This window comes from Carcharhinus amblyrhynchos, chromosome X, assembly GCF_965287045.1.
Source record: "Carcharhinus amblyrhynchos chromosome X, sCarAmb.v2.hapA, whole genome shotgun sequence".
Taxonomy (NCBI): domain Eukaryota; kingdom Metazoa; phylum Chordata; class Chondrichthyes; order Carcharhiniformes; family Carcharhinidae; genus Carcharhinus; species Carcharhinus amblyrhynchos.
Window position 1 is genome coordinate 9934641 of NC_137359.1, and position 27633 is coordinate 9962273.

The following is a 27633-nucleotide window of genomic DNA, read 5'->3' on the forward strand; positions in this document are numbered from 1 at the left end:
GAATACAAAATATTTTTATTCACATACCCAGGAGTTTTATCACTTTTTTCACATTGAAATTAGCCGAAACTGAGCCCAATATACACACAATCCTCATTACCACTCCAAATGCATATATCCACTCACAGTACATCTCAAAATAAAAATACTTACTGAATTAAGACAACCATCTTCATATTAAAAATCTCAAAGAAAGTAAACTTTAAAAAATCTTAAGCAGTGCACAATTAAAAAGAAATGAACAGAATCAGTAGCACAGGAACATAGAAGCAGGTTATCAGTGCAATATAAGTGTTGTTCATTCAAACGCCTATTTGGGTAAGCATGAACAATGTTGGGTAGTATCCAATTGGAAATAATAGACTCAACTTATGATTCAAGTTATTGATTTTCATGTGAGTAAATGGTGCAGTTTTAGATGTTAACTATGGAAACACCTGTTACACTTGTCTAGAAAGGCCAGATATAGGGTTATTTTCATTTTCACTGACATCAATCTCAATTGGATAAAAGTTGGGCAGGCAATCTGCAGCTACCGGCTGCATGTTGAAGATGAAAATTGCCCCCATCATCTTTCGCCCAACTTTGAAATAAATATTTCAAACTCTTTATTTTAGGTACTCAAAACATTGCAGTGTAAAGATTTATGGGAAATTAGGAATTGCAAATCTAACTTGAATTGGGAAAGCGGCAATAATTGTCCAGGATTCCAGTGTGTAATAGAATCTGAATTTAAGAAAAAAAATGATTCTGCACATCTCCCTTACCTAGCATCCATACTTCAACTTTCATGTCATGAACCTTACATTTTGAATGGCAAAGTGACATCATATCACAAACCGTTGTCTGCATTGTAGCGGCAACATTTCAAGTACGACAGGGTAGAAGATATCATCAATTTGAACTTCTTGATGCCAACTATTGGCGAAGGAATTAAGTGGGTAGCAGAGTTTTTGTATAACTAACTAAACAATACTTTCCCTTTTGAATTAGGTAAGTATTTAAATCAGTGTCTCACACCAATTCCTCAGCCAACTGAGCCAGCAGTTCAGCAAAACGCATGACATTGTATTTGGTTGTGTGGGTAGCTGCAAGCTTAAAATGCTTGAAGCAAATACATAAAATACTCCTAAATATATAAAACACTACTTTATATGGCCATTAATGAAACATTAAAAATGCCAGCAGTGTGTTTCATCAGTCGATCAAGACCTGTTTGACATCAAGTACTTCATTATGTTTGGTCAGCAGAATTCGGATGAAAGGTCATCAACCTGAAATGTTAATTATTTCTCGCTCCAAAAAGAGTATTTTCAGAATTTTGTGTTTTATTTCAGATTTCCAGGATCTGCAACACTTTGCTTTAGTTTTAAGGTTATTGGCCTGACTATTTCTGGCATTAAGGGTGGACCACGGGCATTTGGATGGTCTTGAGCTCCACCTACTGTGCAAAAGGTGAACTTTCCATGGCCCTTCTGTGTTTCAACTATGAAACAATAGATGCATAAATGGAGGGTGGAGTGAGTAAAAGTTAAATATTCAGTGACTTTTTTTTGAATAGTGCAAGAACAGGAACTTGATGCCACTCAGCATTTGACTGATGAGCCAGACATCGACCAACCTTCATTACAAAGCTAACAGCAGAGCGGCACATCTCCAACAGCAACTCTGATTTCTGCATTTAATTGTGCATTTGCCCTTGTCTGAAGTTAGTGACATTTGTACATAAATTACGGTAACAATATTAGCCTCACTGTTATTTTGCTAGCAACTGAAGTATTCCCTTCCTACTACTGGCCAAATCTTTCAACAAGCGAAAATCTGCATGTCACTTGACTGCAAAATTTATAACGCATGAAAAGCAATCTCCCGCTGCTCAAAGTATTGGTCCAAAAATATTAAGTTTCTTAACTGATTCATATATATGCCTCAAGTAAACAATGACATTGATTTTTTTTCTCTCTCAGCTATTTGCATTGAATTTCATTAAGAGAATTGTGCCTCTGAACACAGTCATTACACCATAGGTGGCGAGCAAACTATGAAAAGCTTTTGAATTCTGGAGTCTCACTCACGCAGTAATGTAGGAACAAACCATTGTCAACACAACACAGATGTCTTGGGTAAACATAGATGACCATTTCCAGTTTTGCATTCCAGGTTTACTTGCTTTTTCTGGAGTTGTGGTAATTTGTGGAAAGTAACACCATGCTATGTAGCAGCAGCGAGACTTCAGAATCTGAAAGCAGAAATATTTCAGTTACACGAAAACCTTTAAAATTTATGGCTCCTATAGTGACCACAGCTGTCACTGTTTTATCTTTTTGGAAACCTGTGACTTGGGGATGGGGTGGAAAATCAAAAGGACCCAAAACAGCTTTTATGCTGACGGAATTTCTCCACTCGATTGTGCCCACTAATGATATAACAGGGGTCCCAACTTCCCATTTCCATCTCCTTCAATATGTGTACTGTCCACCCTGTGTTAGACAATCCATTCATGGTGGCGTGAGGGTTGTTGCTGGAATCATGACAAGTCCCCCAGGACTTGCACTGGGCAAACAGCCTGTCAGAGGTGAGTACAGGTGCACAAGGTGGTAGGGTGGGCTCATTCAGAACTAGCATGATGTTGTGGCATCCACCTCTAAACCTTTTTCCTCAAAAAATGACAGGAAAAGCCATCAAGTGCTGCCAGTGGGCTACACTCCACTTTCCCCGCCTGAGCTGACACTTCGGGTGGAATTTTCCAATTTGTCCTTCCCCTCCCAGTGTGTCAGGGAAACCACAAATGAGTTCCCATCTCAACTTGGTAACAGTAAACGATCTGAATAATATGAGGAAATGGAATTTGGAGGATAGTCAGCATAGAATGACCAAGTAGGACATGACCTGGTTTTCAGAAATAAGACAGGTATATAGTCTTAAAAAAGACCAACCTCAAAGAAATGGAGAAAGGGCTTAAGAAAGTTAGGGAAGTTTAAAACATTACTAAAGATAATATTGTACAAGTAAATGATATTAAGTGGGGTGGCACAGCAGGTTAGCACCTCTGCCTCAGTGCCAGGGACCTGGGTTCAATTCTGACCTTGTGTGGCTGTGTGGAGTTTGCACATTCTCCCCGTCTGCATGGGTTTCCTCCCACAGTCCAAAGATGTCAGGCAGATTGGTCTTGATAAATTGCCCCTTAGTGTCCAAAGATGTGTTGGTTACGGGGATTAGTGGGGTAAATATAGAGAGTTATGGAGATAGGGCAGGGAATGCTCTGTTGAAGAGTCGGTGCAGACTCGATGGGCCAAATGACCTCCTTCTGCACTGTAGGGATTCTATGATTTTATTCTATGAAATGCACACACAGAACTGGCAAGAGTAGATTAACCACATTACATCCTGAATGGAATAACAAATGAATCAGAACTGCAATGCAGATAAATTACCTCTACAAATTCAGATTTCAGAGCCAAATGTAGATATAAATATACAAGCCAGGCTGATACTGCAGTGCAGTATTGAGGAGATAAAGCAGTATCTCTGATAGTGCACTTTGTCTGAGACATTAAACCAAAACCATGTCTTCTATTCCCATGGCACTAGTCGAAGAGGAACTGGAAGTTTTCCTGGGATCAAGATTTATCCCTCAATCAACCACACCAAAACAGCCTCTCTTCATTCATTGCTCCAGTGTATGCAAGAGCAAAAATCAACTTTCGCATATGCCTGCATCCCAGTTTCTCCCTCATCAGGTGTCTCTACTCAATGCATTTCTGTCCATGTTAATAGGGTAACTACACAAACTCCCTGCTTCTCGAGTTGGGATTAACCTGAGGATATCCTTTCCTCAATTTCCTTCTCTGTGGGGAAATACTTGGCCTTCACTTGTTATTCCCATGATACAACATCAAAGAATGGATATTGTAAATTCAAAATGTATCTCATCACTATGCCATCATGGTTAATTAGATGTGGGTTCATGCAAAGCATTGTTGGGTTGAGAAATGCCTTACTGGAAACATTAGCAAAAGTACTTAAAACGCAAGTAAATATGAGGAAAAAAAAATCAAAGATATGGAAAGCAGATTTAATGATGGTTCTTCCAAACAGCACACACGTATGACGTGCAGAGTTACATCCTCTGATTTTATAGCACCTGAAAAACAACTGAGATTACTGTTAAATAGCAATAAGAGGCCAATAAATACACTTGCAACACTTGGTCATATTCTATTACCTCTTAATTTCTTAGAAAGCTGGATCCATTTAGTCAACCACTCATTGCACTGTGTTGCATTCAGGTGTATTGAATTCAGACCTCTTAGGTAACATGCCTGAAAGCAGAACCACAAAGATGATCAGGCTAGCCATGTTCACAGCAACAAATAAAACAAAAATGATAAAATAGCATGAAACATTTTCCTTCAATTACTGGAAATATCTGGGTAACATTTAAATTTTGAGACCATTGTTTTGGGCACAAAGTTAAAGGGTCAACTTTCACGCAAGTAATGTTTTCAAGGGGTTTACATGTGCGCTTCATTTGGGGCCACATCCCATGCTGTACATGGACTGGCTTTCTAGACAAGTCCAATAATTGGTTAGCTGGCCCTGGCCTATTGCTACGACATGGATGAGCGTGTCCTGGTGAAGTCCGGTCTGCCACAGTCAGACAGATCGTGTTCACAATGCAGATGTTAGCGCAGCACCAGTTGAAGCAGCTCCTGGCAAACAAGCAGAACACCACCAGTGCTTTTCTGGACAGTGTCTCCTATCGGTTGCCTTTTTTTTGGCAAGTGCGTGAAGGGTGAACTTTTACATGAGATTGACTTTTACATGGGTTGTACGGTAAACTGTAGTGACACCCAGATCTTCTTGTTCCAGTGATGGACATATTTAGCTTCAGATCTCATTTTGAATGCCTTGTAATAATGACATTTCATTCTACAGGAAGAGATTCTTCAGAAAGTTAATGTTCTTTAAAATAGAGACTAATTGGCCTTCTATTTCACTCGTATCGCTGAAAGGCTCAAGCACTGGTCTTCACATCTTACATGCAAATAGCATTATGCGTTCAAGATTGTCACACACACCATAGTAAGAAGTCTCACAACACCAGTTAAAATCCAACCAGTTTACTTTAACCTGGTGTTGTTAGACTTCTTACTATGTTTACTTCAGTCCAATGCTAACATCTCCACACACACCATACACAGGCCAGGCTTCTAATGTGCTTCACATGAGGTTTCTTGTAATAATAATGTGTTTATCTAGCACGGCAATGATTCATTCCACAATGTTGGTAATGCGCCATCAGCATGCTGGAGGAATGAAAGTATAATCTAGCTAACACTAACCATATTTGCAGTAATACAAGCTCTCTCTCTGCATGATATCACCTGAGCATAACTTTGAAAAGGATATAGTGGGATAACTCAAAACAAAATACATTCACTAAACCACTGTGAACCTAGTGTTTCAAAAGGTGAAAAAAAGTATTTCACCCCTTCTGCCCCCAACCCTGTGCTCTAATTACACTCCAGGAGACAAAAAAAACTGCTTCCAATTCAAAGTACTCCTTATGGGCCCCACAAAATAGTGTAGGCTACTGTTACTGCACTGGAACCAGCATGCTCTTATCCATAATCCTGCTAGTGGCCAGGACTGCATGATATTGTGAGCTGTTTTGGGATGCCCGATGGTGCCCCGCATCACATTGGCCTGATGTTAATAAGGTCAGTGTCGCAGAATAATGGCCGCCTTGTCAGTATTGATATGGAAGATTGGCCAGTGCGCTGGCTGGTTGCCCAGGTCAAAATCAGCCCCTTTCTCTGTAACCTCCCATAGCCCTACAACCTTCCAAAAATTCTGTGTTCCTCCAATTCTCTTTTGTGCTCCCCACACCCTATGATCGGTAACTGTGCCTTATGCCTTCAGCTGTCTAGGTCTCAAGCTGTGGAATTCCTTCCAGAAATCACTCTCCCTCACTTCCAGATCTTTCTTTAAAACTGCTTTAAAATCCACCTCTTCAAACCAATATCCCTTCTTTGTCCTGGCCTCAGTTTTCTTCTGATTGCACTTCTATTAAAAGCATTATTCAAGAGTAAGTTGCTGAAGTATCAGCTGAACACCGTCAATTCTTTTACTCACAATCTTCAGTTCATCCTCTGACAGGTTGTGCACGCCCAAAACATGTAGAGCTTGGTCCAAATGGCGAATCTCCATTATGTGGCTCCGGAGACGACGGCGCATGATGAAGGTAGGCATGTGTGGAGTGAGGAACATCACCTGACTCAAGATTTTCTAAAAACAGAATGGCAGTTGAAAGATGGGGAACAAGCAAGTGAATGGGTGCGATATTTCCTTCATACCTTACATTTTAAATGGTAATTAAATAATAGTTCAAAGAAAAGTAACTGAGAAATTTCAAAATACCCAACACATTCATGTGAAATTCTTTTGTCTGCTGTCTAAACAAAAGAGTGAATCCATTTAAAACACAGCATTATGGAGTTCCAATGACCCGTGTTATAATGCGCTTAATGCCCAACAGAAATAAATGTCTGACAAGATTTCAGCCACTTGCTCACCGTCTGGCGTGCACCAATGTGCCATATATCTAATGGACGCGCCGAGAAGAGCTTTGCCACCATATGCAGCTGGGAGATTTCTGGGTGGATGCCTTCCTGAACCTTTGTTTAAAGACAGAACAACATGTCAACACAAATGCACTAGCAGCCCAAAAAAAGCTTCCTAGGATCAAAAACTGAGTAAATATCGCAATTAATCTCCAAAGCCAGGTTTACTGCTTCAGAATAGCCATTATGTACATTCTAGAAGCAGTTAAATTTGAAGATAAATGTTGAAAAGAAACCACACACCAACAGTGCCCAACAAGCTGGGGAATCCAATTCAGCAGTTACGATAGGAAATAAAGCTCTTTTTCGCAAGTGGGGGAATGTTTTTCTCTTCAATAAGGCAAAAGAGTACGGGAATGAGATAGAGAATCTAGTGAACTGTTGCAGCAACAATAATCTCTCGATGTCAACAAAATAAAGGAGATTGTCATTGGCTTCAGGAAGCGTAGAGGAGAACATGCCCCTGTCTACATCAACGGGGATGAAGTAGAAAGGATCGAGAGCTTCAAGTTTTTAGGTGGAGGGTCCAGATCATCAACAACCTGTCCTGGTCCCCACATGCCAACACTATAGTTCAGGAAGCCCACCAATGCCTCTACTTTCTCAGAAGACTAAGGAAATTTGGCATATCAGCTACGACACTCACCAACTTTTAAGATGCACCATAGAAAGCATTCTTTTTGGTTATATCACAGCTCGGTATGGCTCCTGCTCTGCCTAAGACCACAAGGAACTACAAAAGGTCATGAATGTAGCCCAATCCATCAAGCAAACCACCCTCCCACCCATTGACTCTGTCTCCACCTCCCGCTGTCTCAGCAAAGCGGCCAGCATTATCAAGGACTCCATGCACCCTGGACATTCTCTCTTCCACCTTCTTCCGTTGGGAAAAAGATACAGAAGTTTGAGGTCACTTACTATTTGGCTTCTTCCCTGCTGTTGTCAGATTTTTGAATCCTTTAAGTTGATCTTTCTCTACACCCTAGCTGTGACTGGAACACGACATTCTGCACCCGCTCCTTTCCTTCTCTATGAATGGTATGCTTTGTCTGTATAGCGCGCAAGAAACAATATTTTTCACTGTATGTTAATACATGTGACAATAATAAATCAAATCAAATAGGATGCCATTACTGGAAAATGGAACCTTTGTCCCTGTGCTGAAGGATCAGATATGACACAGGTTCAGTGTGGGGTAAAGCTTTCTATGGCTGCACGTGTTCTAACCTCTAAACAGAGAGCCACACTCAAATACGACATTTCTATTCTCCACACCAACTGTTCTTATGGTTTGTGTGTGAGACAGCCTGTAAATTTACATTTAAATGTTTTGTATGTCATATGAGTCCAGAGTGTCTTTTATATTGTGACTATCTAATCATTCAATTTTCTTCACCATTGATTTTCTTCCTTATTGATTAGATCGATGCTCTGCTTCAAGTAGTCATTTCCTATTTTTGTTATTTGTTACCGAAGATGTTGGTGTACATGATGTACCACGCTTCTAACTGGCACACTAACCAGCTGCTAGGAACGTAGAATCATCGAATTCCTACAGTGCAGAATGAGGCCATTCAGCCCATCAAGTCTGCCCTGACTCTCTAACAGAGCATCTTATTCAGCCCCACCCCCCCAACCTCCGTAATCCCATGCATCCATCCTGCTAATCCCCATAACCTGTACCTCCTTGGACACTGGGGCAATTTACCATGGCTAATTCACCTAACCTACCCATCCTGGTACTGTGGGAGGAAACCGGAATGCCCGTAGAAAACCCACGCAGACACGGAAAAGAACATGCAAACTTTGCACAGTCACCCGAGGCCGGAATCGAGCCCGGGTCTCTGGCACCGTGAAGTAGCAGTGCTGTGCCACCCAGTTAAGTAAAAACCTGGGGATATTTGTTTACTTTTTCAGATTGTATCAGATTGCTGCCTTCTTAATGTAGCCAAGATTGGAAATAGCATTTTGCCTCTCCATGGCACAGCATGTTGGTATACCAGTGGGCTCTGCCACAAAATTGGCCCTTTTCAAAAGTTATAAGCTTGGGAATGATTCACCCCCTGGTGTAACATGTTTGTGTACATACCTTAGTGCTGAGTTGTAATAGTTTGCTTTTCAGTCGCCTGTCTGGAACTTTGGATGCTGCCTTGGTCAAATTCCTCACAGCATTTGGGTAAACCCGAGCTCGCAATGAGTGGTAGATTTCTACAAACTCCTGCTGCTGTTCGAGGGTCCAGAAGTGTCTTATTAACATTTGGCGTGGATAGAAATACCTACAAACAATATGTACAGATTTAGGAAATACATAAGCGTTCAACGTTAACAGGTACTTCACTAATTCTGACGCTCTTGTAACTTTACTGCTAGAGAAGTCCACATAAAGCTTCATTACCACATCTTGTAAAGACATTTACTGAATCAAATCCACATGGCACACCATTCTACAACAATACACATAAATGTGAAGATGGAGGATGTATTAACAATAAAAGAATTCAAGCTTGTAATAAGGAAAAATAAAACCGTCTGCCTCAGAAACCTGGACAATCAGCAATGGTCTGTTGAAGAAAATAGGAGCCTTTGAAATGTGGGTCTCAGACATATTGCTTAAAATTCCAGATACAAACCATAAGAAAAGGTGCTTGAAACAGCAAGAGCAGAAATAACTCTTAACAAGCGATATCCCAAAAAGAAAGTGTCAGTATTCCAGACAATAGAAAAACTACAGAAAACTCTTTTGTAGGGCAAAGTGGAGGACAGCAGAGAGAGGGGTCAACCTGGGCATAGTTGGATGGCAGAGTAGTTGCAGACAAGCCACAGTGGATATGCGAGGATGACGCAAGGCACAAGGTACAAGCATGATATATGACAACATCATCTGGCAGGAGCAGCTACAAACAGAACAGGACACAAACATCTTAGGATTTTGTTTTTTTTAGTCTTGGGATGTCAGCATCGCTAGCAAGGCCAGATTAATTGCCCATCCATAACTAAACACAATACACACAAGTACATTGAGCTGAAGAGCTTATTTCTGTGCTATAAAGTGCTTTGGGACATCATGAAATTGTGAAAGGTGTGACATAAATGCAAGTTCTTTCTTTTCTTTCAGAACTCTCAGCAACTCCACTTCCAACAGCCAGTCCAATGTAACTTAATTAAAACAGGCCATTAGAGACGAGAGAAACGGAATATTGGTAACCTGAATTAAAAAAATGCTGAAAATACAGGTCTGGCAGCGTCCGTGCAGGGAGAAACACAGTTAACATTTCAGGATTCTAACCTTTCATCAGGATCGGAAGATGCTAGAGATGGACGTTTAAGTACGTACAGAGCCAGGAAAAAAGGGAAAGAACAAAAGGAAAATGAGGGAAGAAGCAATTAAAAGACAGAAGCAATTTTGATGCAAGGCAAAAGGAAGCAATAATAAGACAAATGTTAAAACAAAAGATGAGTCCACAAGAAGTGTAAATGTTTGCAACAGAATAGGAGGGGAAAATTGGACATCTGGTATAAAAGTCACTTGCCATGGCCTGGCAATGTGGCAAATGAAAGGCAGATATGCCCGAGGGGTACAGACCACTGCCAAGAGGAATATCCAGCCCAAGCGTAAGCCTACGCCACCTCTATTATGATGCAGCCAATCTCCCATTATCCACATAACTTTGCCTTAGAAGCAAGCAGGGGAAGTGGTAAAGGTAATAACTGGAAATTGAGGCCAGTTCTGCACATCGTAATTAAGAATAATACTGTTGGCAGCAAGGTGCTCTACAGACTGATAGGTATATTGCTGATGACACGAAGATGAGTGGAAAAGCAAATTGTGCGGAGGGTGTGGAAAGTCTGCAGAGGGATCTGGATAGGCTGAGCGAGTGGGTGAGGACCTGGCAGATGGAGTACAATGTTAGCAAATGTGAGGTTGTCCACTTTGGCAGAAATAATAGTAGGAGGGATTACTATTTAAAGGACGAAAAGCTGCAGCATGCTACGGTGCAGAGGGACCTGGGGGTCCTTGTGCATGAGTCACAAAAACCCAGTCTGCAGGTGCAGCAGGTGATCAAGAAGGCAAATGGAATGTTGGCCTTTATAGCGAGGGAGATAGAATATAAAAGCAGGGAGGTCTTGCTGCAACTGTACAGGGTACCAGTGAGGCCGCAGCTGGAGTACTGTGTGCATGTGCAGTTTTGGTCGCCGCACTTGCGCAAGGATATTTTGGCCTTGGAGGGAGTGCAGAGGAGGTTCACTAGGCTGATACCGGAGATGAGGGGGTTGGACTATGAAAGAGAGACTAAATAGACTGGGACTGTACTTGCTGGAGTTTAGAAGGATGAGGGGGGATCTTATAGAGACGTATAAGATAATGAAAGGGATGGATAGGGTAGAGGTAGAGAGATTCTTCCCGCTTAGAAAGGATAGCAGGACTAGAGGGCACAGCCTCAAGATAAGGTGGGGGCAGTTTAGAACGGAGTTGAGGAGGAACTTCTTCACTCAAAGGGTGGTGAATCTGTGGAATTCTCTGCCCGTTGAAGTGGTGGAGGCTACCTCGCTAAATATATTTAAGTCACGGGTAGATAGATTTTTGATAGACAAGGGATTTAAGGGTTATGGGGAGAAAGCAGGAAAGTGGAACTGATCCACTTCAGATCAGCCATGATCTTATTGAATGGCGGGGCAGGCTTGAAGGGCTAGATGGCTTACTCCTGCTCCTATTTCTTATGTTCTTACGAAAATCCCCACACTACTCCCATCCCCAGTGGGAAAAAGCACCAATGTGAGGCCAGTTACTTCCTCTCAGGTAAGAACGTACATTCATCCCAGGTCACTTTTGCAGACCACTCAGTTTCTGTAATAAAGTTAGATGGTTTATCTTAAACTGACTTGCAGAAATGATGAGATTTTCTTTGATTCCTCAGACTGTTACCAACTGTCAAGGTGCAGGAGTTGAACTGAGGCAATATAAATAAGACGATCCAAAAGCTCAAAGCTTCAGTCACAAACTATTTAAATATAAACATGGACTGACATGATCCATCTCTCTCCCAACTCAAGAGTACAATTAAAAATTAATTCTTAAAATACTCACATCAATAAAAACACCATATAGTTTGCAAACGGTGGAAGTGACAGAAGCACCACAGGCATAATCTTTATAACATCTCTGCGAAACTGGAAGACAAAAACTTTTTACAGATTACTGCTGAAAACTTAAGATGTCAGCAGGTGGCCAACATTATCAGTTTATTTGAAGGGACAAAGAAAAAGAACTGTACAGCATAGGAAGAGGCCCTTCGGCCTTCTAAGCCTGTGCTGATCACATTGTCCTATCTAGACCAACTGCCTGTATCCCTCTATTCCCCACCTGTTCATGTGTCTATCCAGATAAGTCTTAAATGTCGCTAATGTATCTGCCTCAACCATCTCACTTCATTCCAGGCCCCCACCACCCTCTGTGTAAAAAACTTCCCCCACACATCTCCACTGAACCTTTTCCCCCCTTACCTTGAACTTGTGCCCCCTTGTAATTGTCATTTCTGCCCTGGGAAAAAGTTCCAACTGTTCACCCTATCCATACCCCTCATAAATTTATAAACTTCTATCAGATTGCCCCTCATCGTCCTTCTTTCCAGGAAGAACAATCCCAGTTTATTCAATCTCTCCTCATAGCTAATACCCTCCATACCAGGTAACATCCTGGTAAACCTTTTCTGTACTCTCTCCAAAACCTCCACGTCCTTCTGGTAGTGTGGTGACCAGAATTGGACACAGTATTCCAAATGTGGCCTAACCAACGTTTTATACAACTGTAACATACTCTGCCAACTTTTATACTCGATGCCCCAGACGATAAAGGCAAGCGTGCCATATGCTTTCTTCACCACCTTTTCCATCTGTGCTGCCACTTTCAAGGATCTGTGGACCTGTACTCCCAGATCTGTGTGTGTCTATATTCCTAATTGTTCTGCCATTTATTTTATAGCTCCCACCTGAATTGGATCTACCAAAATGCATCACCTCGCATTTGTTTGGATTAAATGCCATCTGCCATTTCTCTACCCAATTTTCCAGTCTACTTATATCCTGCTGTCTTCTCTGACAATCTTCTTCACTATCCGCAACTCCAGCAAATCTTAGTATCATCCACAAACTTGCTAATCAGGTCAGCTTTTTTTTTTCCCCCTCCCAAGTCATTTATACATATTACAAACAACAGAGGTCCCAGCACTGATCCCTGCAGAACACCACTAGTTACAGACCTCCATTCAGAAAAACATCTTCCACCACTACTCTCCGTCTTCTATGGCCAAGACAGTTCCGAATCCATCTAGGTAGTTCACCCTTGATCCTGTGTGATTTAACCTTTTGCGCCAGCTTGCCAAGACGGACCTTGTCAAATGCTTTACTAAAATCCATGTGGACAACATCCACAGCCCTTCCCTCATCAATCATTTTTGTCACCTGCTCAAAAAACTCAATCAAATTAGTCAATCATGACCTCCCTCATACAAACCATGCTGTCTGTCGCTAAGAAGAACATTTAGAACATAAGAACATAAGAAATAGGAGCAGGAGTAGGCCATCCAGCCCTTCGAGCCTGTCCTGCCATTCAATAAGATCATGGCTGATCTGAAGTGGATCAGTTCCACTTTCCCGCCTTCTCCCCCTAACCCTTAATTCCCGTCTGTCAAAAACCTATCTACCCGTGACGTAAATATATTTAGCGAGGTAGCAGAGAATTCCAGAGATTCACCACCCTTTGAGTGAAGAAGTTCCTCCTCAACTCTGATCTAAACTGCACCCCCCCTTATCTTGAGGCTGTGCCCTCTCGTCCTGCTATCCTTTCTAAGCGGGAAGAATCTCTCTACCTCTACCCTATCCATCCCCTTCATTATCTTATATGTCTCTATAAGTTCCCCCTCAGCCTTCTAAACTCCAACGAGTACAGACCCAGTCTATTTAGTCTCTCTTCATAGTCCAACCCCCTCATCTCCGGTATCAGCCTAGTGAACCTCCTCTGCACTCCCTCCAAAGCCAAAATATCCTTCCGCAAGTGCGGTGACCAAAACTGCACACAGTACTCCAGCTGCGGCCTCACCGGTACCCTGTACAGTTGCAGCAAGACCTCCCTGCTTTTATATTCTATCTCCCTCGCTATAAAGGCCAACATTCCATTCGCCTTCTTGATCACCCGCTGCACCTGCAGACTGGGTTTTTGCGACTCGTGCACAAGGACCCCCAGGTCCCTCTGCACCGTAGCATGCTGCAGCTTTTCACCTTTTAAATAGTAATCCCTCCTACTATTATTTCTGCCAAAGTGGATAACCTCACACTTGCTAACATTGTACTCCATCTGCCAGGTCCTCACCCACTTGCTCAGCCTATCCAGATCTCTCTGCAGACTTTCCACACCCTCCATGCAATTTGCTTTTCCACTCATCTTTGTGTCATCAGCAAATTTCGTCACCCTACACTCAGCCCCCTCCTCCAGATCATCTACATAAATGGTAAATAGTTGAGGTCCCAGCACCAATCCCTGCGGCACTCCACTAGTCACCAACCGCCAACCAGAGTAGCACCCATTGATACCAACTCTCTGCTTCCTATTAGACAGCCAATCCTCTATCCACGCTAACACCTTACCCCCAACTCCGTGCACCCTAACCTTCTATAACAACCTTTTATGAGGCACCTTATCAAACGCCTTTTGGAAGTCTAAAAACACCACGTCCACCGGTTCCCCTCTGTCTACCGCACTAGTCACATCCTCAGAAATCCAATAAATTCGTCAAACACGACTTCCCCTTAACGAATCCGTGCAGCGTCTGCTCGGTCAAACCATTCTTTTCTAAGTACCTCGCTATTTCTTCTTTGATGACGGATTCTAGCATTTTTCCCAACTACAGACGTTAAACTAACCGGCCTATAATTCCCTGCCTTTTGTCTGCTACCTTTTTTAAACAGCGGCGTAACATTAGCTGTTTTCCAATCTTCCGGCACCTCCCCGGAGTCCAGCGAATTTTGATAAATAATTACTGAGGCATCCACTATCACCTCTGTCATTTCTTTCAGAACCCTGGGTTCCAAATGTATATAGATCACATCCTAAGAATTTTCTCCAACAATTTCACTATCACTGACCTCAGGCTCACTGGCCTATAATTACCCGTGTTATCCTTGCTACCCTTCTTAAATAACGCGATAACAATGGCTATCCTCCAATCCTCTGGGCCCTCATCTGTGGCCAACGAGGAACAAAGATTTTGGTTAGAGGGCCAGCGATTTCCTCACTTGTCTCCCTCGGTAATCTGGGATAGATGCCATCTGGCCCTGGGGATTTATGTACCTTAATGTTTTTTAATACACCTAACACTTCCTCCCTTATAATGAAAGCATTGCACAGTATGTGTAAACACAACTGTACAAAGCTCAAGTTTGTTGTTGAATTCATTATTGCTCACTACAAAGTGAAATCTCACTCGTGTTGTTTCAACTTCTACTTCCTTTTTTGTATATTCATCAAGGTGAGGGACATTGGTTTTGGGGAAGTGGGACAATTTCTGTTTCAGGCATCTTGCCAGCATTCTCATTACCAGCAATGAGAACTCCCTGGTCAGTTATAGATGCAAAGTAAAGCTCCTTCCTTTCAGTCCCATTTCCAGAGAACCAGACCACTCTGATCTGGATCAAAGTGACAATTTCCATTTCTACACAGGTAACCTGCAGCCTCTGAGCAAATTTAAAAAATCTCAAGGTTTCACTTCTGTGTCCACTTCTGCCCCCAAAACATTAGCTTAGCATTGATAGAAACTTTAGAGATATCAGAATTTGTTTTTTTTTCCAGCCAGAGACTGTGGTGTTTGACTTCGTAGAACAAGGTTTAATGCATCAACAAACGGAAAAAATAAGGTATGTTGAACAATTATAATCCTGTGGAAATAAACTGTACCTTAATGCTTTAGTATTCAGAAAGGAACACATACATCTTGTGACCTTCATTTACCATGTCAATAAAAAGACTCCCACCTGTCTTAATCTTTCCATTTCTCTGTAAGGCAGCTGGTTATACTTTAGCCCCTGATCTGCCATCTTACGCTTTATTCCACTGACTTCCTTGAAGTCAAGGTATAATAAACGAAAACCTGCAAAGGTACACAAAGAGGAATGTTACCAATTGTGAGAACGCAATTATTGTTTAACATCATTGATAAAAGAGCTAGGGGGAAGAAGAGAGTTTAAAAAAAAGTGAGTCACGATGATCTGGAATGCACAGCCTGAAAGCAGATTCAATAGTAACATTCCAAAGTAAATTGGATAAATACCTGGAAAAAAAATACAGGGCTATGGGAAAAGAACAGGTGAGTGTGACTCATTGAATAATTCTTTTAAAGAGCTGGCACAGGCACAGATGGCTGAATAGCCTCTTTTTGCACCATAACATACAATGAAAGGTTTGCATTTGTATAGCACCTTTCACCATATTCCAAAATGCTTTACATTAATTAAGTATTTTTGAAGTGTAGTCACTGTTGCAATGAACATGGCAGTCAATTTGCGCACAAGCTCCCACAAACAGCAATGAAGCAATCTGTTTTGCCTCTATCAGCAGCAACACAGAATTTTGCAAGAACGTAGATAAATAAAATCAAGAAACATATACAAATGCTCTCCATCATTCACTGAGGCTGATCTGTTAACATACAGATAATCAAGGCAGATAATCAGAAGGAGCAGCACCAGGCATACATTAAAGTGAGGTGTCAACCTGGTGAAGCTACAACCCAGGTCAATTTAGATGCCAAACAGCATGTAGCATACAATAGACAGAGCTAAGCGATCCCAGAACCAATGGATCGGATCAAAACTCTGCAGTACTGCCAAATCCAGCCATGAATCACGCTGGACAATTAAATTCAATGGTGGGGGAGCCCAGCACACCAGTACAAAAGATAAGGCTGAAGCATTTGCAACCATCTTCAGTTAGAAGTGCTGAGTGGATAATCCATTTTGGCCTTCTCCTGAAGTCCCCAGCATCACAGATGCCAGTCTTCAGCTTGTTTGATTCATTCCATGTGATATCAAGAAACAGCTGAAGGCACTGGATACTGCAAAGGCTGTGGGCTCTGACAACATCAGACAATAGTACCAAAGACCTGTGCTCCAGAACTAACCACGCCCTTGGCCTAGATGTTGCAATAAGCTACAACACTGGCATCCACCTAGCAGTGTGGAAAATTGGCCAGGAATATCTTGTATGCAAAAAGCAGGACAAATCTAACCTGCCAATTACAGCCCCATCAGTCTACTGTCCATCATCACTAAAGCAATGGAAGGGGACTGTGAGAGTCAGTGAAACAGTTTGGATTCCACTAGGGCCACTCAGCTCCTGACCCAAACCTGAATAAAAGAGCTGAACTCCAGAGGTGAGGAGAGAGTGACTGCCCTTGACATCAAGGCAACATTTGACTGAGTGTGGCAACCAGCAGCTCTGGCAAGACTGGTCAATGGGATCTAGGGGAAAACTCTTCACTGGTTGGACACATACCTGGCACAAAAGAAGATGGTTGTGGTGGTTGGAGGCCAATCACATTGGTTTGGGGATATCACTGCAGGAGTTCCTCAGGGTAGTGTTCTTGGTCCAACCATCTTCAGCTGCATCACCAATGGCCTTCCTTCCATCATAAGGTCAGAAGTGGGGATGTTCGATAGTGACTGTACAATGTTCAGCACCATTTGCGACTCCTCAGATACTGAAGCAGTCCATACCCAAACGCAGCAAGACACGGACAATATCCAGGATTGGGCTGACAAGTGGAAAGTAACATTTGCGCCACACAAATACCAGGTACTGACCATCTCCAACAAGCGAGATTTGAACCATCTCCCCATGACATTCAATGGATCCCCCACTATCAACATGTTGGGGTTACCAGTGATTACAAACAGAATTGGATCATATAAATACTGTGGCTATAGAGCAGTAAGAGGATAGAAACTCATCTCTTGACTCCCAAAACCTATCCACAATCAACAAGGCACAAGTCAGGAGTATGATGGAATACTCTCCCCTTGACTGGATGAGTGCAGCTCCAACAACACTCAAGCAGTTCAACACCTTCCAGGAAAAAAGCAGACTGCTTGATCAGCACCCCATCCACAAACATTCACTCAGTCCACCCCAATGTACAGTGGCAGCAACGTGAATCATCTATAAGATGTACTGCTGTAACTCACCAATGCTCTTTCAATAACACCTTCCAAACCCACAACCTCTATCACCTTGAAGGATGGGGCAGTTGTTGCAAGGGAACACCACCACCTGCAGTTTCCCCTCCAAGTCACTCACCATTCTGATTTGGAAATATATCGCTGTTCCTTCATTGTCACTGGGTCAAAATCCTGGAAGCCCCTCCCTAACAGCACATGGACTGCATTGGTTTACTTAGAAACGAGAAGCAGGAGCAGGCCATTCAGCCCTTCAAACCTGCTCGCCATTCTGCTTGATCATCAAATTGAAATCTCACAACGTTTTGGCCTCTCATATCATGCCAGAGTTGGATTGGGATAAACACAGTAAGAAGTCTCACAACACCAGGTTAAAGTCCAACAGGTTTATTTGATAGCAAATGCCACTAGTTTTCGGGGCTCCGCCCCTTCGTCAGGTGAGTGGGGAGTTCTGATCACAAACGGGACATACAAAGGCACACACTCAGTTTACAGAATACTGATTAGAATGCGAGTCTTTTACAGCTAATCAAGTCTTAAAGGTGCAGACAATGTGGGTGTAGATTGCATTAAGCATTGGTTAGAGAGATGTGTATTGTCTCCAGCAAGTGAGATGTTGCAAGCCTAGGCAGGTCAAGATCCTGGTTGAGACCGTCCTCATATGTGCAGAACTTGGCTATCAGTCTCTGCTCAGCGACTCCGTGCTGTTGTGTCATGAAGGCCGCCTTGGAGAACGCTTACCCAAAGATCAGAGGCTGAATGCCCGTGACTGCCAAAGTGTTCACCAACATGAAGAGAATACTCTTGCCTGGTGATTGTCGAGCGGTGTTAATTCATTCGTTGTCGTAGCATCTGCATGGTCCCCCCAATGTACCATGCCTTGGTACATCCTTTCCTGCAGCTTATCAGGTACACGATGTTGGCCGAGTTGCAAGAATATGTACCGTGTACCTGTTGGATGGTGTTCTCAGGTGAGTTGATGGCATCTGTGTCGATGATCCGGCACGTCTTGCAGAGGTTGCTGTAGTAGGGTTGTGTGTCATGGTCACTGTTCTCCTGAAGGCTGGTCTGGTCTGTGAGGTTGTGTGGTTGTTTGAAGGCAAGAAGTGGGGGTGTGGATGGCCTTGGCGAGAACGCAAGAAATACGAGGAGTAGGCCATCTAGCCCTTCGAGCCTGCCCCGCCATTCAATAAGATCATGGCTGATCCAAAGTGGATCAGTTCCACTTTCCCGCTTTCTCCTCATAACCCATAATTCCCTTGTCTATCAGAAAATCTACCTACCTGTGACTTAAAAATATTCAGCAAGGTAGCCTCCACCACTTCAATGGGCAGAGAATTCCAGAGATTCACCACCCTTTGAGTGAAGAAGTTCCTCCTCAACTCCGATCTAAACTGCACCCCCCCGCCTTATTTTGAGGCTGTGCCCTCTAGTTCTGCTATCCTTTCTCAGCTGGAAAAATCTCTCTACCTCTACCCTATCTAGCCCCTTCATTATCTTGTAAGTCTCTATAAGATCCCCCCTCAGCCTTCTCAACTCTAACGAGTACAGGCCCAGTCTATTCAATCTCTCCTCATAAGCTAACCCCCTCATCTCTGGTATCAGCCTAGTGAACCTTCTCTGTACTCCCTCCAAGGCCAATATATTCTTTCGCAAATGCAGGGACCAAAACTGCACACAGTACTCCAGCTGCGGCCTCACCAGTGCCCTGTACAGTGGTAGCAAGACCTCCCTGCTTTTATATTCTATCCCCCTCGCTATAAAGGCCAACATTCCATTCGCCTTCTTGATCACCTGCTGCACCTGCAGACTGGGTTTTTGCGATTTGTGCACAAGGACCCCCAGGTCCCTCTGCACTGTAGCATGCTGCAGCTTTTTGCCCTTTAAATAATAATCCCCTCTCCTATTATTTCTACCAAAGTGGATAACCTCACATTTGCTAACATTATACTCCATCTGCCAGGTCCTCGCCCACTCACTCAGCCTATCCAGATCTCTCTGCAGACTTTCCGCGCTTTCTACGCAATTTGCTTTTCCACTCATCTTCGTGTCATCAGCAAATTTTGTTACCCTACACTCAGCCCCCTCCTCCAAACGTGTTCACGTTCGTCTTCATCAATGACATGTTGAAGACTCCGGAGAAGATGCAACTAATTCCAGAGAGTAGTCCATGGTGAGTCTGATGGTGGGATGGAACTTGTTGATGTCATCATGTAGTTATTATTCGCACCTCAATATGCCAACATCTTCATGCACAGGCTAGAACAAGACTTCTTCACCACACAGGACCTTCAACCAATCCCATACACTAGATACATCAATGACATTTTCTTTCTTTGGACTCATGGTGAACAATCACTGAAACAACTATATGATGACATCAACAAGTTCCATCCCACCATCAGACTCACCATGGATTATTCTCTGGAATTGGTTACATTCTTGGGACACACGCATCTCCATTAAGGACAGTCACCTCAGCACCTCACTGTACCGCATGCCCACAGATAACCTCACGATGTTCCACTTCTCCAGCTTCCACCCTAAACACGTTGAAGTCCTCCATATACATAGGATCTGCTCAGACAAGGAGGATCGCAACACACACCTCCAGATGCTGAAAGGTGCCCTCATAAGAACAGGATATGGTGCTCGACTCAACAATCCACAGTTCCGACGCGCTACAGCGAAAAACTGCACCGACCTCCTCAGAAGACAAACACGGGACACAGTGGACAGAATACTCTTCATTGTCCAGTACTTCCCCGGAGCAGAGAAGCTACGACATCTTCTCTGGAGTCTCCAACGTCATTGATAAAGACAAACATCTCGCCAAGGCCATCCTTACACCCCCACTTCTTGCCTTCAAACAACTGCACAACCTCAAACAGACCATTGTCCGCAGCAAACTACCCAGTCTTAAGGAGAACAGTGACCACAACACCACACAAACCTACCACAGCAATCTCTGCAAGACATGCTGGATCATCGACACAGATGCCATCATCTCAGGTGATAACAGGGTATATACTCTTGCAACTCAGCCAATGTTGTCTACCTGATACACTGCAAGAAAGGATGTCCCAAGGCATGGTACACTGGGGGGGGGGGGGGGGGGGAGACCATGCAGATGCTACGACAACGGATGAATGAACACCGCTCGACAATCACCAGGCAAGACTGTTCCCTTCCCGTTGGTGAACACTTCAGCGGTCACGGGTATTTGGCCTCTGAAATTCGGGTAAGCGTTCTCCAAGATGACCTTCGCGACATACAACAGCACAGAGTCGCTGAGCAGAGACTGATAGCCAAGTTCTGCACACAAGGACAGCCTCAACCGGATAGAACCATAGAAAATTACAGCTCAGAAACAGGCCTTTTGGGCCTTCTTGTCTGTGCTGAACCATTTTTTGCCTCGTCCCACTGACCTGCACTTGGACCATATCCCTCCACACCCCTCTCATCCATGAGCCCGTCCAAGTTTTTCTTAAACGTTAAAAGTGACCCCGCATTTACCACTTTATCTGGCAGCTCATTCCACACTCCCACCACTCTCTGCATGAAGAATGCCCCCACTAACATTCCCTTTAAACTTTTCTCCTTTCACCCTTAATCCATGCCCTCTGGTTTTTTTCTCCTCTAGCCTCAGTGGAAAAAGCCTGCTTGCATTCACTATCTGTACCCATCAAAATCTTATACATAAGATGATCTTGGGTTCATGTCACACTATTTGTAACCCCCATGACTTGCCTGGGCATGCAACATCTCATTTACTGTCGTGTCTGGAGACAATACACATCTCTTTAACCTATCTCCACGCACATTGTCTGCACCTTTAAGACTTGATTAGCTGTAAAAACTCACTTTCTAAATCAGTATTCTGTAAACTGAGTGTGTCTTTATACTGCCCTGTTTGAGGTCAGAACTCCCCACTCACATGACGAAGGGGCACAGCCCCGAAAGCTAGTGGTGTTTGCTACCAAATAAACCTGTTGGATTTTAACCTGATGTAGTGAATTCCACACATTCGCCACCCTCTGGGTGAAGAAATTTCTCCTCACCTCAGTTCTACAAGTTTTTCCCCTTATTCTCAAACTATGGCCCCTAATTCTCAACTCCCCCACCACTGTGAACATTGACCACTTCAACGGCAGCTCACCACCACCCTCTCAAGGGCGATAAGAGATGGGCCATAAATGCACTCATGTCCCACGAAAGAAATTTAAGAAGCATAATATGTATGTTTGAAAGAGGAAGACAGATAAGGAAAATAACAGTGGAAAAGGTCCAGCCAAATAACGCAAGCAGTTTATTTGCGTACGAGGAAGGGGTATAGAGTGTAAGAGCTGGAGTCTGATGTTGCAGTTGTATAGAACGTTGGTTAGGCCGCATTTGGAGTACTGCGTCCAGTTCTGGTCACCTTACTACCGGAAGGACGTGGAGACTTTGGAGAGAGTGCAGAGGAGGTTTACCAGGATGTTGCCTGGTATGGAAGGACTGGGTTATGAGGAAAGATTGAGCAAATTGGGGCTGTTTTCCCTTGAAAGACGTCGACTGAGGGGGGATCTAATAGAGGTATATAAGATTATGAAGGGTATAGATAGAGTAAACAGTGGTAAGCTATTTCCTATGTTAGGGACGCACAGTACGAGGGGCCACGGGCTTAGGGTGAGGGGGGAGAGATATAACATGGATATTAGAGGGAGGTTTTTCACAGAGAGGGTAGTGGGGGTATGGAATGCTCTGCCAAGCAAGGTGGTGGAGGCAGGCACGCTGGAGTTGTTTAAGAGTTACTTAGACAGGCACATGAGTGGGTTGGAGATGGGAGGATATAGGAGACTGTTTTAAATAAGGGTCATTAGCATTGGGACGTCCCTGGTAATGTATAAGTATGAGGAATGATACTAATGTTTTTCTCTTTTAATCCACAGGTTTTAACTCGGTCCGCCTTGTTGTCCGACGAGGGGCATACACGCGATGGGTCATACAAGGGCTGCTCTTGGATGTTCGAGAGTAGCCTAGTGCTTCATATCATTAGTGTGCGCTTAAACTGGACCAGATGTTGGGCAACACGACAGCTCAGTGACTATCACTGTTTGCTGTGCAGACACATGGATTTGGGCCAGTGTCTGTGGGAGTTTGCGCATTCTCCCCATGCTTGCGTGGGTTTTCTCCAGGTGCTCCGGTTTCCTCCCACACCCCAAAGATGTGCTATTAGGCTGATTGGAGAATAAATTGTCCCTAAATTAGTTTCCCTCAATGTGGAATGCCATAAGCATAGATAAGGGTCATGGGAGGAGGGGGGACTGGTAATGTTAAAATGGCGACACGGGCTCGTTGGGCCGAAGGGCCTGTTTCCTGGGCTGTTTTTTGCTCTTTGAGTAAATACAACAATCTAAAAGGTAATCTTGAGTAAAAGAAACGCTAACAATGCCGAATTTTTTTATCTCAAGCGAGCTCCTGTGAGCAAAGCTACTCTCTGGAATCTCCCAACAACTTGTTATGTATAGTAGCATCAATAGAGGTATAGCAGGAAGATTGCAAGTGCTGCAAGGATAAACAAGGGGAGGGGGGAAATAGGTAAATGCTAACAACTAAACATAAACCAGCAAAACACCTTGGATTAAATTTTACATTCATGCCAATTAAGCTGTTTAAAAAACAAGACCCTGCAATTGTCTGAACCAATCGTCTTTATGAGGCCAAAATTCCTGTTTTCACCAATTTTCATAAAAATGCAGCAAAACAGTTCTTAATCACTTAATACTCGGATATACCCGAAAATATTTAAAGGATTTGATTTCAAACTTTTAATTTCAATTTCTGTTTACCAGTTTCACCCTTGACTGTTGAAAAACGATTCACTGTTCTGAATTCTCTACTTCCATCAGTGGACTGTGCCGTTTTTCAAAAAATGCTCGTGTAACATTGTCAAAAATTTGTGGACACACATGCTTATAATACTCCCCTCCTCCTGGAGTCACAGTTTCGGGCTGGAGCATTGAACAATGATTGATCTACCCTGGCTCAGTGTCTGATAAAAGCATAGAGTTTTAAATTCTCATTTCATCCACAACTTCACCCCACTCACCCTATACAACCTTCTCTAATCTGCCTCCCCTCTCATGAGATCTGACTGCAGTCTTGAGTACATCACCTCCTACCCCAACTAAATGGTCTCTTCCAGTTTATATCACCTCCCATGCCCTCCAGCCCTCTTGACTAATGTCCTCTCTCCTCTCTAAATGGTAGCAAAAACTGCAGACATCTTAACTCTGCTCTCAAAGTCCCTCTCAAATCTTGCCTCCACCTGTAAAAGACTCATGAATACCTACAGAATACACTGTGCAGGAGGCCATTTGGCCCATCAAGCCTGCACCAAGAACAATCTCACCCAGGCCCCATCCCCATAACCCCACATATTTACCTTACTAATCCCCCTGACACTAAGGAGCAATTTAGCGTGGCCAATCAACCTAACCCACACATTTTTGGCCTCTTCAAAACCTCTCCACCAAGCTTTTGGACATTTCTATTTTTCCGACAATGCCTCGGCATCCATTTATTTCTTCCTTTGTGAAATATCACAGGAAATTTTTGAGAGTTAACAACATGAATGCAAGCTGTTGTTGTTGAATATGATCACTGAGTAGCAATTAGAAGGGGAACCCTAGCTGGTTGTTTATACCTTCCCTGAAGCAAAACGTAGCACCCCCAAGTGCATATCTATCCGAGATAGACTAATGCAAGGGATCACAAATTGAATCTTCTGGTCTGCAAAGTTTAATACATCACTGAGCAAGGAATACACAGACTCTTTGTTAATGTAGTGGGCTCCCCAAATTTAATGGCCAACTCCTAAACTGTAGAGGTGGACAGTAAATGCAATTTTGACTTTTTCCTTATATTGTACCAGTATATTATGAATTAATTAGTTCTCTCTCTCCCACATAACATTTGTCATTTATGTGCTGAAGAATGACCAATATCTTCTGACCATTAACTTACCTCTGAAAAAGGTTGAGTAGATCACATAAAAACGTGGAAAGTTTCTTTCCAGAAATTTTTCGTATTTTGCATTCAATCGTTTGGCCTTTGAGATGATGACTGAACTTAAAGTACTCCTCTTCGCTGTTGTAAAAAATTGTGACAACGGGTGACCAGTAAGCCTGGGGTGGGGGATAGAGAGTAGGGCAGGTGGGAGAATAAAATAAGAAAGTCATCAATTAATCTATAAGCAGTTTTAGCACAATGGGAGTATGCTGTTGCTTTCCAGTTGTACCAGGAGACAGAGGAAAGGATGAATGCATCAGCAGTGAACCAGATCTTGTCTACACACATGCAGATTTCAAAAAGGTCACTGGACAGCAATCAAGAACTGCAACTTTGGCCAATTTTCCTCTGACCAGTCTAAGAGCACCAAGGCCAACTGCAGTATCCCAGCTGCTTGCATGACTGAAATCAACTGACTCAAGACAGACTAGAGAATAAACCAGAGGACTTCTTGTCTGTATGATTTAGCTGTACATTTTACCAGAGTCACTGGAAAGCATTATTGTACTGTTAACAAAGAGGAATGCTGTTTCAAATTGATTGGAAGATGAACTTTGTTACATATAGTAGCAAAATACTTGCTTTGCGCTTAGACAGTTTTGCAAATACTGCAGGGTATTGCGCACTGTACATTCCGCTGGGTTTCTGGTGTATTTGCACTCCGAAGGTTCTGTAAAGACTGCAGGTTATTGCACACTAAACATTCCAACTTGCCTTTCACAGACATGTATCTTTGAATGGTAAACAGACCACAGAAATCAGCTGTTACAGAACAGCACATGAATTTTTGAGCAAAGCTATCAATGTTAGAAATTTATTAATGTGACTCTATAAGTACATGCATTCACTTTTACTATTTCAACAGCAACAGGTGTTGGACTTCTGAAATATAAATGGAAAATGTTGGAAATACTCAAGTCAGTCAGCATCTGGGGAGGGAGAAATAGAGTTAACATAACATCATTAATCTTAAGTGTTAACTATTTCTCCTTCCACACATCTGCTGCCTGACCTGTATAATATTTCCAGCACTTTCTATGTTTTAGCCAGATTTCCACTATCAGGAGCAGGGGAAGAGAGGAGGAATTTCTTCAGCCAGAGTGGTGAATCTGTGGACCTCTTTGCCACAGAAGGCTGTGGAGGCCAAGTCATTGAGTGTCTTTAAGACAGAGATAAACAGGTTCTTGATTAATAAGACGATTAGGGGTTTTTGGGGAAAAGGCAGAAGAACAGGAATGAGAAAAATATCAGCCATGATTGAAAGTGGAGCAGACTCAATGGGCCGAGGGGCCTAATTCTGCTACTATGTCTTATGAATGACATCCTTCTGTACATGAAGTGAAGATGCCAGCATTGAACTGGTATAGGTACAGTAAGTAGTCTCACAACACCAGGTTAAAGTCCAACAGTTTTATTTGGTAGCATGAGCTTTCAGAGCATTGCCCATTCATTTCACAAACAGGGCATTTTTAGACACAAACTCAATTACAAGATAATGGTTGGAATGCAAATCTTAACAGGTAATCAAATCTTTACAGGTGCAGACAATACAAGTGGAGAGAGGGTTAAGAACAGGTTCGAGAGATGTGAATTGTCTCCAGCCAGGACAGTTAATGAGATTTTGCAAGCCCAGGCAAGTTGTGGGGGTTACAGTTGGAGTGACATGAACCCAAGATCCCGGTTGAGGCCGTCCTCATGCGTGCAGAACTTGGTTGAAATATTTCTGCTCGGCGATTCTGGGGCTTGCAAAATCTCACTAACTGTCCTGGCTGGAGACAATTCACATCTCTTTAACCTGTGCTTAACCCTCTCTCCATTCATTTTGTCTACATGTTTTCTCCAGAAGCTATATAGACCCAATTTTCTGTACATGTTAGATGTGAACGAAATGTCCTTTTGAGTTAGTTTACAGCTAAGTTAAAACAATGCCCTGCCTGTTGTGCATTTAATCTTCAATATTCCATTCATATTGTCTGCACCTGTAAAGACTTGATTACCTGTTAAGACTCACGTTCCAACTATTATCTTATAATTGAGTTTGTGTCTATATATACCCTGTTTGTGAAACAAATCTTACACTCACCTGATAAAGGAGCAGTGGCTGTTTGAAATGAACTTGTTGGATTTTAACCTGGGAGACATTTTACTGATCCTTCTGTACAGTAAGATTCTACACAGTTGAGATCACAATAAATGAGGAGTGAGGAACAGGTAGAGTCACGATGAGGGCTGCTATGATTATAAATTACACAATACTTATTGAAAGTAAATTTAGGTCAGATTGCTTACCAGTCGAAGGAGGTAGTTAACAAACCTGACACTTGCACGCACGGAAAATGCATTTAATTTCTAGTAGAAAATGATATTTCAATCAAGAACATTTATGAAGGCACATAATTCTTAAGTACGCTGATAGACCACGGATTTACTTTTAAAAGCTTATCTACAACTCTCGAATTGTGTTAAAACGCTTTGCCGTTCGTTATCTATCCTGTTTGTATTTTATCTCTGTCGGTTGTGAAATTGGGCAATGGAGAGCAGCCAAGCAGACGCAGAAAAGGTGACAAATAGTGTATCGCACGAAAGCCCTTGATTGAACCGGCTCTTACTGGGAAGCACAAACTGCGGGAGAGTGTAAAAACTCCGAGAAGCAACATCCTCTCAACCGCCGGAGCCGAAAACAGCTTCTGCTCACCGCCATTTTGGAAAGCAAAGAAGACGGGCAGGTCAA

General features: G+C 42.9%; 1 protein-coding gene across 2 annotated transcripts; it reads right to left on the bottom strand.

The window, feature by feature from the left end:
• letmd1 (LETM1 domain containing 1) lies at window positions 1–27633 on the bottom strand. 2 transcript variants are annotated; one of them, XM_080218132.1, is made up of 9 exons: window positions 27512–27633; window positions 24858–25018; window positions 15651–15766; window positions 11713–11795; window positions 8716–8902; window positions 6579–6680; window positions 6139–6291; window positions 4226–4322; window positions 1–2239 (listed from the first exon to the last, which is right to left on the bottom strand). In XM_080218132.1, the coding sequence occupies exons 1-9, from the start codon at window positions 27601–27603 to the stop codon at window positions 2163–2165; spliced, it is 1068 nt and encodes a 355-aa protein (XP_080074258.1). In that variant the 5' UTR covers window positions 27604–27633; the 3' UTR covers window positions 1–2162. The 2 variants fall into 2 exon arrangements, with proteins under 2 accessions (XP_080074258.1, XP_080074259.1); XM_080218133.1 differs by lacking the exon at window positions 24858–25018 and having other exon boundaries at window positions 27512–27601.

Coding starts and splice junctions, on each gene's coding strand:
- letmd1 (XM_080218132.1), bottom strand. CDS start 27,603: ATGGCGGTGAGCAGAAGCTGTTTTCGGCTCCGGCGGTTGAGAGGATGT. Junction 15,767..24,857: donor CTACTCAACCTTTTTCAGAG/GTAAGTTAATGG, acceptor GTACCTTTGCAG/GTTTTCGTTTATTATACCTT. Junction 4,323..6,138: donor CAGAGGATGAACTGAAGATT/GTGAGTAAAAGA, acceptor TTCTGCTTTCAG/GCATGTTACCTAAGAGGTCT.